This window comes from Nicotiana tomentosiformis, chromosome 2 (assembly GCF_000390325.3).
Source record: "Nicotiana tomentosiformis chromosome 2, ASM39032v3, whole genome shotgun sequence".
Lineage (NCBI taxonomy): Eukaryota > Viridiplantae > Streptophyta > Magnoliopsida > Solanales > Solanaceae > Nicotiana > Nicotiana tomentosiformis.
The window spans coordinates 120,498,392-120,511,329 of NC_090813.1; the positions used below are offsets into that span (position 1 = coordinate 120,498,392).

Genomic DNA, 12,938 nt, shown 5'->3' on the forward strand with positions numbered 1-12,938 from the left:
CTGGTATTCCATGAGAGGACTAAACACATTGAGATCGACTGTCACTTTGTCAGAGAAAAAAATACTTTCAGGAGATATTGTTACCAAGTTTGTAAAGTCGAATGATCAACTAGCATATATTTTCACTAAGTCTCTTACTAGTTCTCGTATTAGCTACATGTGTAACAAGCTCGGTACATATGATGTGTATGCACCTGCTTGAGAGGGAGTATTAGTTTATAGATATATATAGTGTAGTCTTGTCCCACATTAGAAGAGGAGTAATATCTCCTTGTAGTGTATAGCTATAAATAGGGATCTCTTGTATTGTATTTATTATCCAATATCAATAATATATTTTCTCCTGTGTCTTCTCACAAGAGAGATTACTGGACTAGATTTAGTAGGTATTGTGAACATACTGGTAATGTGCACATTCATCAGGTGGAGAAGATGTTGGAGAAAACGTTTGGTGATTTTCTGTTTGCATCTCTTCCTGATGAAAGTAGGACATGATCAAGCTGTCTTCAGGGAACTTTAATCTTCAAAGTGAGGAGGTTTGGTGCAAGCTATTTTATAGGTTGTGGCCAACACCCAAAATGCAAGTGAGTAATGAGCTACCATAGATTTTGGATCTTTTAAATACCGTAATTTCATCTTCTCCTTATACCACTGATGTTGGTGTGGAATTTATTCTTGCATTTACATAAATGATAGTTTTGATTTACCATTTACATGCTTTACATGGGTTGCAGGTCTCAAAAAGTTTAGATACTTCTCGCTTGTTAAAGCAAGTATTTGGAATCTTCTGGTGTTAGATTAGGATTAGATGCAAAATTGCACAGTGAGTCAGCAAGAATCTATATCAGAGTCAAACTGCTATAATGAAAAAACATCCCTTCCTATTTCATTGTTTGTACTGTCAGATAGAAAGAAAATCAGAGTATCATACTCCAAAGAGCCCTTCTTTACTTTACTACTTTAGGGGTAGGGTGGAGGGGGGTTTACATAGAACCGAGGCAAAGTGGTTTATGATTGAATCTCAGTGGCATTCTTATCATTTGGTAGATCCAAGTCCATGGCCTATTTCGGGTTCACTCGGAGCTTTGGCAACAAACATAGGAGGTGTGATGTACATACACTCATTTCAAGGGAGTGCAACACTTCTGAAATAATGAGTACTTAGTCCTCTGGAATGATCTCTTCGGAACCAAAGAGATTTGATTCTCTTGATAGACACCTGATCTTTAGAAATTAGAATCTCATAGGTGCACAAAAAAGAAATAAGGGACAAGAAACTATTCCGCAAATGTACGGTCATTCTTTGTCCCTTCAAAAGCTTTGCTATTCCTCTCTTTCCATACTATCTACATGAGTGCTAATGGAGCAACATCCCATGCCCTTTGTATTCCTTGCTACCAACGAAGCGAACAAACACAATCTTCTTGGTGCCCTTGTGTTGGGTAACGCCAACATTATGCCTATGGCAAGGCCCACGAGATGGCTAGGGTAGCCCGGGTCAGAGTCATGGTCGAATATGGCGCTTGCTTGGTGATCTTGATTAAGAAATAAAGTTGCGCCCTTACTATCAGCTATAGCTTTTGGCATAATGGTAAGCGTTTGATCATAATAAGTGGTATCAGAGCCAAGGTCATGGGTTCGATTCCCAAGAGCAACATGCTTCATGAGGCAGGTATTGGGAGGGGGATTGTTGGGTAATGCCAACATCCTGCCTATGGCAAGGCCCACAAGAGGGCTAGGGTAGCCCGGGTCGGAGTCATGGTCGAACATGGCGCTTGCTTGGTGGGCTTGGCTAAGAAATAAAGTTGCGACCTTGCTATGAGCTATAGTTGTTGGCATGATGGTAAGCATTTGATCCTAACACCTTGGAATCCAAATTGATAGACGTGGAAAGGTTGATACCCCTTGTATCCCGAGCTTATTACAATAGGACATTACTGAAAACAAGCCCACTACTCGTTGACTCCCAGTAAGCTTGGCTGTCATGTGAAGAACTTTCTTTATAGACTAATTCAACCAGACTTTGAAATTACTCTACCTCCCAATTATGAAGGTTCCTTCTAAACCTTAAGTCTCAGTGAACTTCCTTAAAGATTGTACTGTTATCCCTTTTTTCCGATAAGGTAAAGGTTTATTGTTATCACATGCAAAGCAATTGGAAAATAAGAGTCCCCTCTTCCCTTTTTTCTGGTTCTAACTTCTATATCCTTTGCACTTTGAGTTGCTACTTCAACCGTATCGGGCATGTATTCCTTAGCTTAAGCTTAAAGTTCGTTCATTTCCAGCATTAAATCTTTATTTCAGTTATCACACCTTGTAAGTTATAAGCACGTGAACTTATGAATCTCTTAGCAGTATGATGAATTTGTTTATTATCTTGATAGTGCAGAACAATGAAGAGAAATATAGTTGTATACTTTTCTCCTTCTCTTTCAATATCGTTTTCAAGTTATTTGCTGATGTCGCTTTGACACTCATCCTTAGATATATTGCCAAGACATTATAAGGTGAAGAGGATGAAGACATCACCTCTGAAGACACTAAAAGAAATGTAGAGCCGCCAAAGTTGCTGGGTGTCCATCCATCTTCAAATGAGAAGGTTACCACTTCAAGCCTATATATATATCAGTGGATTGGTTATACTAGTTGATTTTTTGACCAAAATACTGGTTATACTAGTTGATTTTTACTTTCAGTTAATTGTTTGTTCTCAGAGATGTAAAGACCTTTATGCCCTTTCTCCTTAGGTTCTTCTGAAGAATGGACCATATGGATACTATGTTCAGCTTGGAGAAGACAAGAAAGGATACGTTCCCAAGCGGGCTTCTCTTTCACAGGTATTTTGACATGCACTTTATGGAACTTGGTTCTTTCACATGTATAAATACTATTTTTCCATGTTTATACTACAATAATAAAAAAAGCAATTGTTCCAAAGTCGTTGAGTGGAGCCTTTTTTTCCCCTACTGATGAGTAGAGGTGAACTGAATTACCTTTATTTGATATAATTGCACCTGGAGTATAATTTTTTATTGATCACTGCTCTTATTTCCTTCCTTGTTTAGATAAAAGAGACAAGTTTATTTTTCTAGATCGGCAGTGATGTAAATGCATTTTTCATGATCTAGGTGAAGGATATCACTTCTGTTACCTTGGAAGATGCCCTGGAGTTGCTGTGTTACCCTGTAACATTGGTATGTTTGAATGTGTACTCCCCTTTTTTAAAAATTATTTCTGTCTTCAGTTTTAGATTTCTCTATCACTTGTTATCAGTATGCATACAAATGATGAATGGGTCTTGTTTATAGGGAAACCATCCAGATGATGACCAGCCTGTCATTTTAAAGCTTGCAAAGTTTGGATTTACAATCAGACATAGGCGAACAATTGCTCCAGTACCCAAGGTTTGGTTCACTCACCTTGTTTTGATATGCTAGCTTGCTGCTGAATAAACAAAGATTGGTGCTTTACCCCTGTTAACTGTAATTATAAGATATTTATCAGAGAAAATTTTAGTGGAATCAATAATGCTATGATAAAAAGTGATGGCACAATTACAGCATCATAGGTCTCCTGCAATCTTGATGGATGAAAAAGTGAAGTTTGTGTTGTCTAGCTCTCCAGTTTTCAAAATGTCGCTTTACTGGTATAAATTGATGATGCTTGAGACTAAAGCAGGAAAAAGCATCTATCACGGGGGAATACTTTAAGCATTTTCTCCCAATTCATAATCATTAGACTTCTATAACTTTGTGCTTAATCTAGTGAGTAGTAGATTTTGTAGAAGTGTCTCCCTTCTGTCTAGAATTCCGGTATCAAAGTTTCTTTCTTTTCAGTCATCAGAATATCTGATAACTTTGTGCTTAATCTTTTTAGGGAATTAATTGCCTGTTCATAATTGCCTATTAGGAATGACCGCAATTTAAAGACTGGGAGCACAAGCATTTATTAGTATGACTTGGTATTCCTGTATATCAGTCTTAAGACTGCTCTGGTGTTGTTGTATGGCCTCACAATATCCACTACTTGTATTTGAGAAACAATAGTTGGTAAAGTAGTTTTTATTAGAGCAGAACCTGCCTAACTGAAAAAACAACATTTTTCGCAAACCTTTCTGCTAGTATCTTTCATTAGGTTTTTGTTCCAAGTGTTAATTTGGAACTTTGTCCTCGCATCTCTTATCACTCAACATAGTTGTATTGAAAGGAAATTCATTTTAAGGTTCAGTTTTATATATCTATTCTGTTAAAGAAACTGCCGCTTTTGCTGATTACTGATTACAAATATTTCTGCAACTACTGCTAACTCCATATCAATGATTATCAATGAAAGTTGTTTTAAATGTTAGTTATTGCTAATTATCATACAATACATGTTTCATAAAGTGTCCCTTTTTCTTTTGGGAGTAATTTAGAAGTGAATAAAACCTGTACAAAGTTCAACTAGATCAATGACTACTTGATTGACTTTGAAGTAGGTTAACGTTATAATTTACTGCTTCTTTCTTTTTTCCATGAGAAGTTCTTGGTGCTGGGATGTGGGAGGATAGCTGATAGATTTCAATAATTTGCTTACTTTCTATCCTTTTTTATTTTGTTTGGAGGTTCTAAATGGATACTAATGTTGCCAGTACTGATTTTGGTCACAGAACTTGAATCCCAAAGACATTACCCTGGAAAAAGCTTTGAAGCTTTTGTTAAGTAAAGATGTAAGACGATGTGGTCGACCTAAGCGCCAGCCACAGGTGGTAGAAGCCGTTGAGGCGATGTAGCATCACATTGTGAGAGCAAAATATTTGTGTTCTTGTTTCCCTTCTTTCTGCTAGATCAGTAATGACTGTGTTTTTGTCGAAACAATTCCTTGGATGGTCACCCAAGTTATGAGGATATCCTATCAAAGTCACTTTTGTTTTATTTAGGACAAAAATATCACTCAACAATTCCCTTTTGACTCCGAAAATAAAATACATATTTAATATAATATCATATTAAAAATCTATTTTTAATATAAAACCCATTTAACACACAACCAAGTACTCATCTAACCCACCCAACAAGAAAATGGATCTAACTTAAACAATGAGGCGAAAGGGACTCTTTTTCTTGTTACAGTAATTAAGGATACTACCATCTGCTACCAACGACAATTTTCTTGGCTTCTTAAATTTTGATGGTTTGAGTTTTCATATGTTTTTTTGAACTCAGCCGAGCTTCAAAATAACCATAAGACTTATGGATACATAGAACGCATTCTCTTCTATAAATCCAACAGACATAACAGAATTTATGTATTTCTAGCACTAACCAAAACATAATATGAACACAAGTTTGTAGCAAAAGAAAGACACAAATAATGTGCCTTAAGAGTGTTTCACGTAACTAGTTCACCAAAAAAGAATTGCTACAAATAACTAACAAAAGATATTAAAGATATAATCCTTTCTACTACTCTTCTGCTGCACAACAATTACATATTTTCGTAACTTCTCATTAAAATGTCTTCCTCTCTTTGATATAGAAAGGGTCAATCAACTCCATCACCAGGTACACCTCCAAGGAATTCCTTCTGCGCACCGCACTTTTGACCTGTTGCACTCCTTGCTTTGTGAGCCGGAAAACTCCTTTTTTGAGTTAGATTTCTTCGTTGAGGTCCAATTCTCCAATATTTCTGCAATTTGCACAGTTTTATTAGTTTTGGGAACAAAAATCAACACTTTTAGATTAAAACTAAAGCAAGAAGGTACTGATGAGTGGTTAAAATCCACATTTATCAACTCCCCCAAACTTAGTCTTTGCTTGTCCTCAAGAAAATAGATTAGTTCCAACCTCCTCAAAGTGAAAGGTCATTTCAAAGATTCAATTATAAGTCATTCATACTCATTTGGGACCAACAATTACCCACAATGCTCATGCATTTTCAACAAGGTGACTAATCACATATTATGCACATATAGCTCTAATGTGACACTTGAGCTTCAAGAATCGACTTCACTCATCAAGGACTCTTGCTCTATTATGTAGATCATGGTAGACTCCAAACTCTTCCTCATCTACCTTTCATTTGCCAAGCTCACTTCAAGAGTTATCACTCAATTTTTATTTTTTTAGATCAATGAGATGTTCACTCTTCTCTCACAAAAGAATATCACAAGTAAGGCTTCAAGTACTATAGGCTTGCCCCTTATGTAGATCACCACTAATGTAAGCTTACTCGGTTCAAAATCAAGTAGGACTTCTTTCGGGTTGTAATGAAGGCTTTTGGATTGAGGTGGGATACCATATGGGATAAGTGGTTATACCCTTCCTTAAGCACTCCACATTTTCATTCCTTAGCTCACATTTACCAACTCTTAGAGGCATTTCCTTTTTCTTTGGGGTTAGAGAGACTTGACATCTCTTTCTTGTTCATTTCATTCTTTTTCGCCCTTGATGCTCATACTAGAGATAGTTGTCTCTTTTTTATTTCATCAACCTTCGTTTTATTCTCTTTTTGGCATTTTCTTTTTGTTTTTTTCTTTTCCTACCTTCTCTTTTCATAGAGATCGCTTCTTTTCTCTTTTTGGTGCCTTGATACCTCTTTCAAATTCCTCAACTCTTCCCTCCCCCCCTCCCCCCCCAAACTTATGCCTTAAGTCACTTATTATAATAGAACGGGTAAAGACTTGCAGCATGGTTACCAATTAAGAAAGGCTAAAGACTCAAAGGGGGTTAACTAGGGATAACAAATATTGGTTGGTAAAAGAAAGCTCAAACGGATTAAGTAAAGCCTACAATCATCTTCCAAACTAAGCAAACTTAGGATTTCGCCTTGAAGCATATTTGGGGCAAGTTCTAGACCATTCACACAAATACTTGGACTAGCAACAAAAATCACCTCACCCATCATGTAACTAGACCGTAAAAGAGGATAGAATCTAAAGCCTACAACAATCACAATCAAGTTAGAGACCACTATGGTCCAATTGACCACTCAATGATTATCAAAGTCAATTCAAGAGTCTCAAAGTCATTAACTAGAGCTATTTTCTTTCAAAAACCTTGTTCCAAACCATAAGCATGCAGTTAAGTGTGTTGGTGCCAAATGAAGCATGAATAACTCTTTTTAGAGAATGACTTGATTAGGTCTTTTATTCATTACTACTACTATTATTATTACCTAAATACAAAAACGGACTCATTCCCTTAAGAAAGTTATCACACCATCCATCCTGGGAAAGAGCCATCTGGTTCACACAAAAGATTACTTTTGGAAAGAGCCGTGACATTAAGAAAACCAAAGACTTATTATCCATACTACTACGAAGAATATGAAAACTACTAACATAAAAAGAAGCTACTAACAAAACAAAAATCAAAGTAAACAATTGAAGAAGCTAATGAAAGCAATAACTAACAAAAGATAGATAAAATAAAAAGAAACATAATCATCCAATTATTACAGTCCAAATGTATCCAAATGTGTCAAATGTATCAAAACTCCATTCTGGAATCGTCGACACAAAAGTCAAACTCCGACCAACTCTTTCAACTTAAACTTCTAACTTTGGGACTAATTGTTCCAATTCACTCCGAAACTTTTTCGAAACCAATCCAACCAACCCGACAAATGAACATAGAAAAGTCATATAACCACAAATGAACATAGAAAAGTTAATAAATAGGAGAACGGCCTATAATATACAAGACGACCGGCCGGATCGTTACAACTATATTATATGCATGCAGGCAAAAACAAAATGCATAAAACTACAAAGTGGAGATCATATAATATTGGTATACTACAAAAGAAAAAAAATCCATATCTTATGAAGAAAGTATTTGAATCTGGTGATTAGCCTTGTGATTCCAAAGAGTAATAAGAGACGAAGAAAAGAAGAAACGATGGAAGAGGAAGAAGAGATATATTTATAGTAGAGATTATTCCAAATAGAAAGAAGAATAAAGATATGGAAAAAAAAGAGAGAGAAGGAAATGATGGTAAAGATAAAAAAGTAAAGGTTAAATTAATAAGAAATAATTTATAAAATATAATATTTTGGTAAGGATATTTTTGTCTTGAAAAATTAATTTTCTGCTTTGCTTCTGCTTTTTGGAAGAAACTAGAATTTGTAGCTTCTTTCCGAAAGTAGAAAAACTGCTTCTGTTGATGCTCAAAAGTACTTCTCTGTTTTGGTCAAATACTTCATATTTCCAAATAAGTACTTTTTTGGCCCAAAAAAAAAATTTGACCTCCCGGCAACTTGGCCAAACAGACTCTAAGACTAGTCTGACATCTGAGTCATTTGAGTCTTAAATTGGTATAGGCTTTTTACGCCATTTTGGATTAGCTAACTACTCCCTCCGTTTCAATTTAGATGAGTTAGTTTGACTCGACACGGAATTTAAAGAAAAAAGAAGACTTTTGAAATTTGTGGTCATAAAAGCTTTATGGGGCCATGGCATTTATGTGGTTATAAAAGATTCTCATTAAGGATAAAATGAACAGTTTAGAGTTGAATTATTTCCAATTGTAAAATTATGTCATTCTTTTTTGGAAGGTAAAATAGCCTCTGGGCCACCTAAACTTGTACCCAATTGCTAACCCGGTAAATGAACTTAGAAGTTTTTCATTTGAATACTTATACTTGACGAATGAGTACTAATAAACACCTCCAGTTGAGCGTGTTCCTCAATCGCTATGACACAGTTGACACGTCATATTCTTAACCTATTATTGTTTGACAAGTGTAATTTACAGGTCCTGGTCATTTTTCACCAATTTATTAAAAAATTTTAAAAAAACTTTTTGTTCTTCTACACCATGGCAGCCCCACCATCACCATATGTTTCATTCACCATCAACATCATCCTCATCTACTCTAAAATCCCCTCAAATCAACTATGAACTCCATCCTTCTTCATTCTAAGAAGTCCAAATCAATAAAAAACAATACCAATTTCTTAATATTTTAACTTTTTTTTCTTTCTATTCCTATTCGCTATACCTGCTAGGATCGTGGGGGGCGAAAGAAATTGGGGAGTTTCATAAGATATATGGAAATTTCGATAGAATTCAACTCTCAAAACCCCAACATCCAAATCTGCAACTAAGAGAGGCACAATCAATTCGCCCCGAAAAAATCCACTAGTAACCTCATCAAAAATCACCTTTGATAATCATCACTTTTTCATCTTTAACTACTAAGACCAATCAAAATCACAATCCCTCAAAAATCAAAAAGTTGCACAAAATTTTCATCATAAGAAAAAAAAATTAATCGTGAAAAAGAAGAAGAAGAGAAATTAAAGGGGAATTAGGGGAGGTGGAAGAAACGACGTTAATGGGGAAAGGAACAGAAGGAACAGAAAAAAGGGGAAGAAATTGGGGAGGGGGGGGGGGTGAATTAGCGAAGGGGTAGGGAAAGAAAGTGTCTGGTTTTACATTTTCTTTGTTTCTTTATTGTTTATAGTTTTATTTTTTATTTTTAAAAAGAAAACTAGCATAGTTACGCGCCTTACCAGCGTGATTTGCACGTAGCTCGACCACATCAGCTATGTCATCGTCACATAAGCATGGTCAATGGTCAAAGTGGTTTATTAATGTGAAAATGATTAAGTTAAAGTGTTCAAATGAAAAACTTTTAAGTTCATTTACCGGGTTGACAATTGGGTGCAAGTTTAGATGGATCGGAGGTCATTTTGTCTTTTTGGAACGAACTAATAACGAAAGTGTGTCATCTAAATTATAATAGAGGGAGTAGCTTTTAAGTACTTTTAGCTTTTTAAAGTGTTTGGCAAATTAAAAAATTATTTAAAACAAGTTTAAAAGTGCTTAAAAAAACAAAAGCCACAAGTTGACTAACCTAGAAAATGACTTTTTGGTTTAATAGTTATTTTGCTTTGAGTTCATATCCTTTATAAGTTTTCTCAATCCCAACATTATCCTCGAAAAACAAGAAAATAACAAAAGTTGTACGGGGTTTGGTTAATTTTGATCCTTGATATATACATTTCGCCGGAATGGTCCTTAATGTACACAAAAAGTGATCTTTAAGGACTATTTCGGTGAAGTGTATATATGAAGGACCAAAATTGACCAAACTCTATACATTAAGGACATTTTGTCGTAAAAACCCTAAAACATACGTCTTCTCCTCCTTTCTTCGTTTGTCTACTCCGCTTCTCCTCTCCTTTCCTTTTCCTCTCCTTCATTTTCTCTCTGTAAGTTCCTCTCTGTTCCTTTACTTTATAGTTTACTTTTGTTTTTATCAATTGGTGGATGGTAGCGCAGCTATACTGTCAAGTAGTAGCCTTTGTCCTGTCCCTTCATACTTTGCTTCGATTCGAAAGCTTATTATCGCTATGAGTTTTTGGATTGGACAACATTTGACTGTAGATTGCTTAGACTTTGATTTACATTTGATTCTATTGCAGTGTGATGTTCGAAACTTCATAATTTCAGAGATTTGTTTTCTCTTTTTAGTATAAATAAATTTAGTAAAAATTAACACTACTGCTTGCTGGTTATGCATCTATCTTGTAACTGCCTCTGTTTTTGAGATTTGTTATATATTAATTTATCTGCGTCTGAACAACAACAGTTTCGGGTGGAAATACCCTTCATTCCAGTTAACTCGAATGACCTCCTTTCTTGCATTTGTAATTCCAAGTTTGGATTTGTCTGCCGATTAGGGTTTTTAAACGCCAGCTTTCACATGGTAGGATAATTTTTGTGTAATTTAGTCTCTTTTCGATTTTCCTTTATGTGCAGATATCTGGTCACGAATATCAACTGATGGAAGAAGAAGATCGGCTAAAAAGCGAAAATATCCAACAAGCAAACCTTATAAAGGAGCTTGAGGAGGAGGAACAAGCACACCGAGATTTGATCAATGTCTATGAAAAGCAATATAAGGACAATGCTGAAAAGATTGCGGAGTATGAAAAATACTTCGTAGAAGTAGGCATTCTAGCTTTTTCGTCCAATTCACTGCATGCTTCCTCACTTTTATTTATTTAAGGAAGATCATAATATGCATATTTAGAAAAGATTACACAAGAAGCTTTTCTTAGAAATAATCGTCATAAAAAAGAAGTTAATTGAAAATTACACAAGCTTATTGACCTAAGATTAGAGAATTCTTGTGGATAGCAGGACCAAACCTGTATGAACTATTATCTTTGGAGATGTAGCACCACAAAAGGAACTACTGATCATATCAACAAAAACTATTGTCCTGTTTCTTATATAAAGTAATTCTGTCTTTGCAGCTTCTTAAAGACAAACCGCAAGAGGGAATAGCTGTAAAACTCATGGGTAGTCTGCCGAAAATCTGGAATTTCACAGAGGGCAGACTTGCAACAGCTAAAGAATGTTGCAAGTCTGTAAAGCGAGTGTTAAGGGTGCAAGAAATTAAGGAGCATAGATATAATGAACGGTTGGGCTATAAAGCTATACAGGCACATCTACAACTAGATAACATGTCTTTATTCCTCGCTTTACTAGGAGATATCGCAGTTGAGAATATGGCTAGGCTCGTCTTCCGTGCAGTTCTTGAAGGAGGAAAAGACAATGTTAGAGGAGCTATATCAAGGCATTGTGCATTTTTTAAGACGATAAAGGAAGCAGACGCTGCTGCATTTCAAAGTGGACTGTTCCAAGAATTGGAGGAAACGTGGCTCTTGGGTTCCTTCAAGGATGATATACACATGTATGATACAGTATATCAGTTGTGCTTAGATAAAATCATAAATCAAGCTAGTGTCGTTGGCTGGTTTAATGTGTTGGATGAAGATTTTGTCAGTGTGCTTGGACCAATCGTGGATGAGATTGAGAAGGAGCTTGAACGAAATCGTTGTTCTGGTGGCGTTAATTAACAGTCGGACGCTGGCAATTTCAACGTAGGTGGCAAAGACGATGAGAATGTTCACCAACCTCTGCTTTCTATCCAGATCTATATATTCTGTTTTAGTTTTGTTCCAATTTGCAGTTCATGTGCAAGTTGTTTACTTCCGTGCTCTTCTTCTTTCCAATTGTTACTGCAATTCCTTTTGCGTTCCTCTTTTCCCCCTTACAGAGATGACATGAAAATTATTAGCTACTCTAACCAACTGTTGCAAAACCTTGAAAAGCAAAAATGACAAAACAAAAATTTTAAATTACAAATTGTGGGGAAAATGAAGAACGAAAAGAGGCAGAAACGAAGAGAATTGCTGCCAGTCAACCCCATTTCAAGTGGAGAGAAGAAGTTGGGGGAAAAGGGTGGGGCGGGTGGGTAAAAAAGCACACGGAAGGGGTCCAGTGAAGAAGAAATGGGTTTAAAATGAGCCACCTAGCAAATTCAGGTGCTAAGCGATACTAATTGTAGGGTCCAGTGAGAAAAGGGATGGGATTAAAATGAGCCACGTGGCAAATTCGGGTGCTAAATAATAATTGTAGATGTCAATTAATATTTCGTTAACTTTTACTTGTCCGGTATACTAAATCAAAAAAAAGACAATTTCTTTTTTCTGTTTTATCCTTATTATTAACTATTCATTCTCCAAATTATTATTAACTATTATTCCTTCTGTGTCAAATTAGATGAGGTACTTTACTTTTTAGTTTGTTCCAAAATAAATGACGCATTTCTAAATTTAAAATATAATTCAATTTTAAACTCTTTATTTTACCCAATTTACCCTTAATAAGAAATTTTTATAACCACACAAATGTTATGGGCCCACAAAGCTTTACCCCTTAAACTTTTAAGACCATAATTTTTAAAATTCTTTTTTTTTTTCTTAAACTTCATGTCAAGCAAAATTACTTTATCTAAATTGAAACGGATGGAGTAAAAGGAGTGCAAAATCAAAAGTGAACATCATTATTAACTACTAAAAGGAGTGCAAAGTAAAAAATGGACAACTAAAAGTGAACGAAGGAGATAGTTTTTAATGATCTTCCGTTACATAATGAAT

At 35.5% G+C, this 12,938-nt stretch overlaps 1 protein-coding gene and 1 long non-coding RNA gene across 2 annotated transcripts; both read left to right on the forward strand.

The window, feature by feature from the left end:
* Window positions 1-394: 394 nt before the first annotated feature.
* LOC104117075 (uncharacterized) lies at window positions 395-4,782 on the forward strand. Its single transcript, XR_691008.4, has 6 exons — window positions 395-584; window positions 2,485-2,599; window positions 2,748-2,837; window positions 3,129-3,194; window positions 3,309-3,404; window positions 4,649-4,782. It is a non-coding gene; the product is annotated as an uncharacterized lncRNA (long non-coding RNA).
* Window positions 4,783-10,102: 5,320 nt separating this feature from the next.
* Window positions 10,103-12,032, forward strand: LOC104117074 (uncharacterized). The gene is made up of 3 exons (XM_009628055.4): window positions 10,103-10,199; window positions 10,750-10,938; window positions 11,250-12,032. Exons 2-3 carry the CDS (start codon window positions 10,774-10,776, stop codon window positions 11,853-11,855), a joined length of 771 nt encoding a protein of 256 aa, XP_009626350.1. The 5' UTR covers window positions 10,103-10,199; window positions 10,750-10,773; the 3' UTR covers window positions 11,856-12,032.
* The last annotated feature ends 906 nt before the right edge of the window (window positions 12,033-12,938 follow it).

What these genes read in the sequence shown, in the direction of transcription:
- LOC104117074 (XM_009628055.4), top strand. Translation starts at nt 10,774, where the DNA reads ATGGAAGAAGAAGATCGGCTAAAAAGCGAAAATATCCAACAAGCAAAC. An exon ending in ATGAAAAATACTTCGTAGAA is followed by an intron (nt 10,939 to 11,249) that starts GTAGGCATTCTA and finishes CTGTCTTTGCAG; the next exon opens with CTTCTTAAAGACAAACCGCA.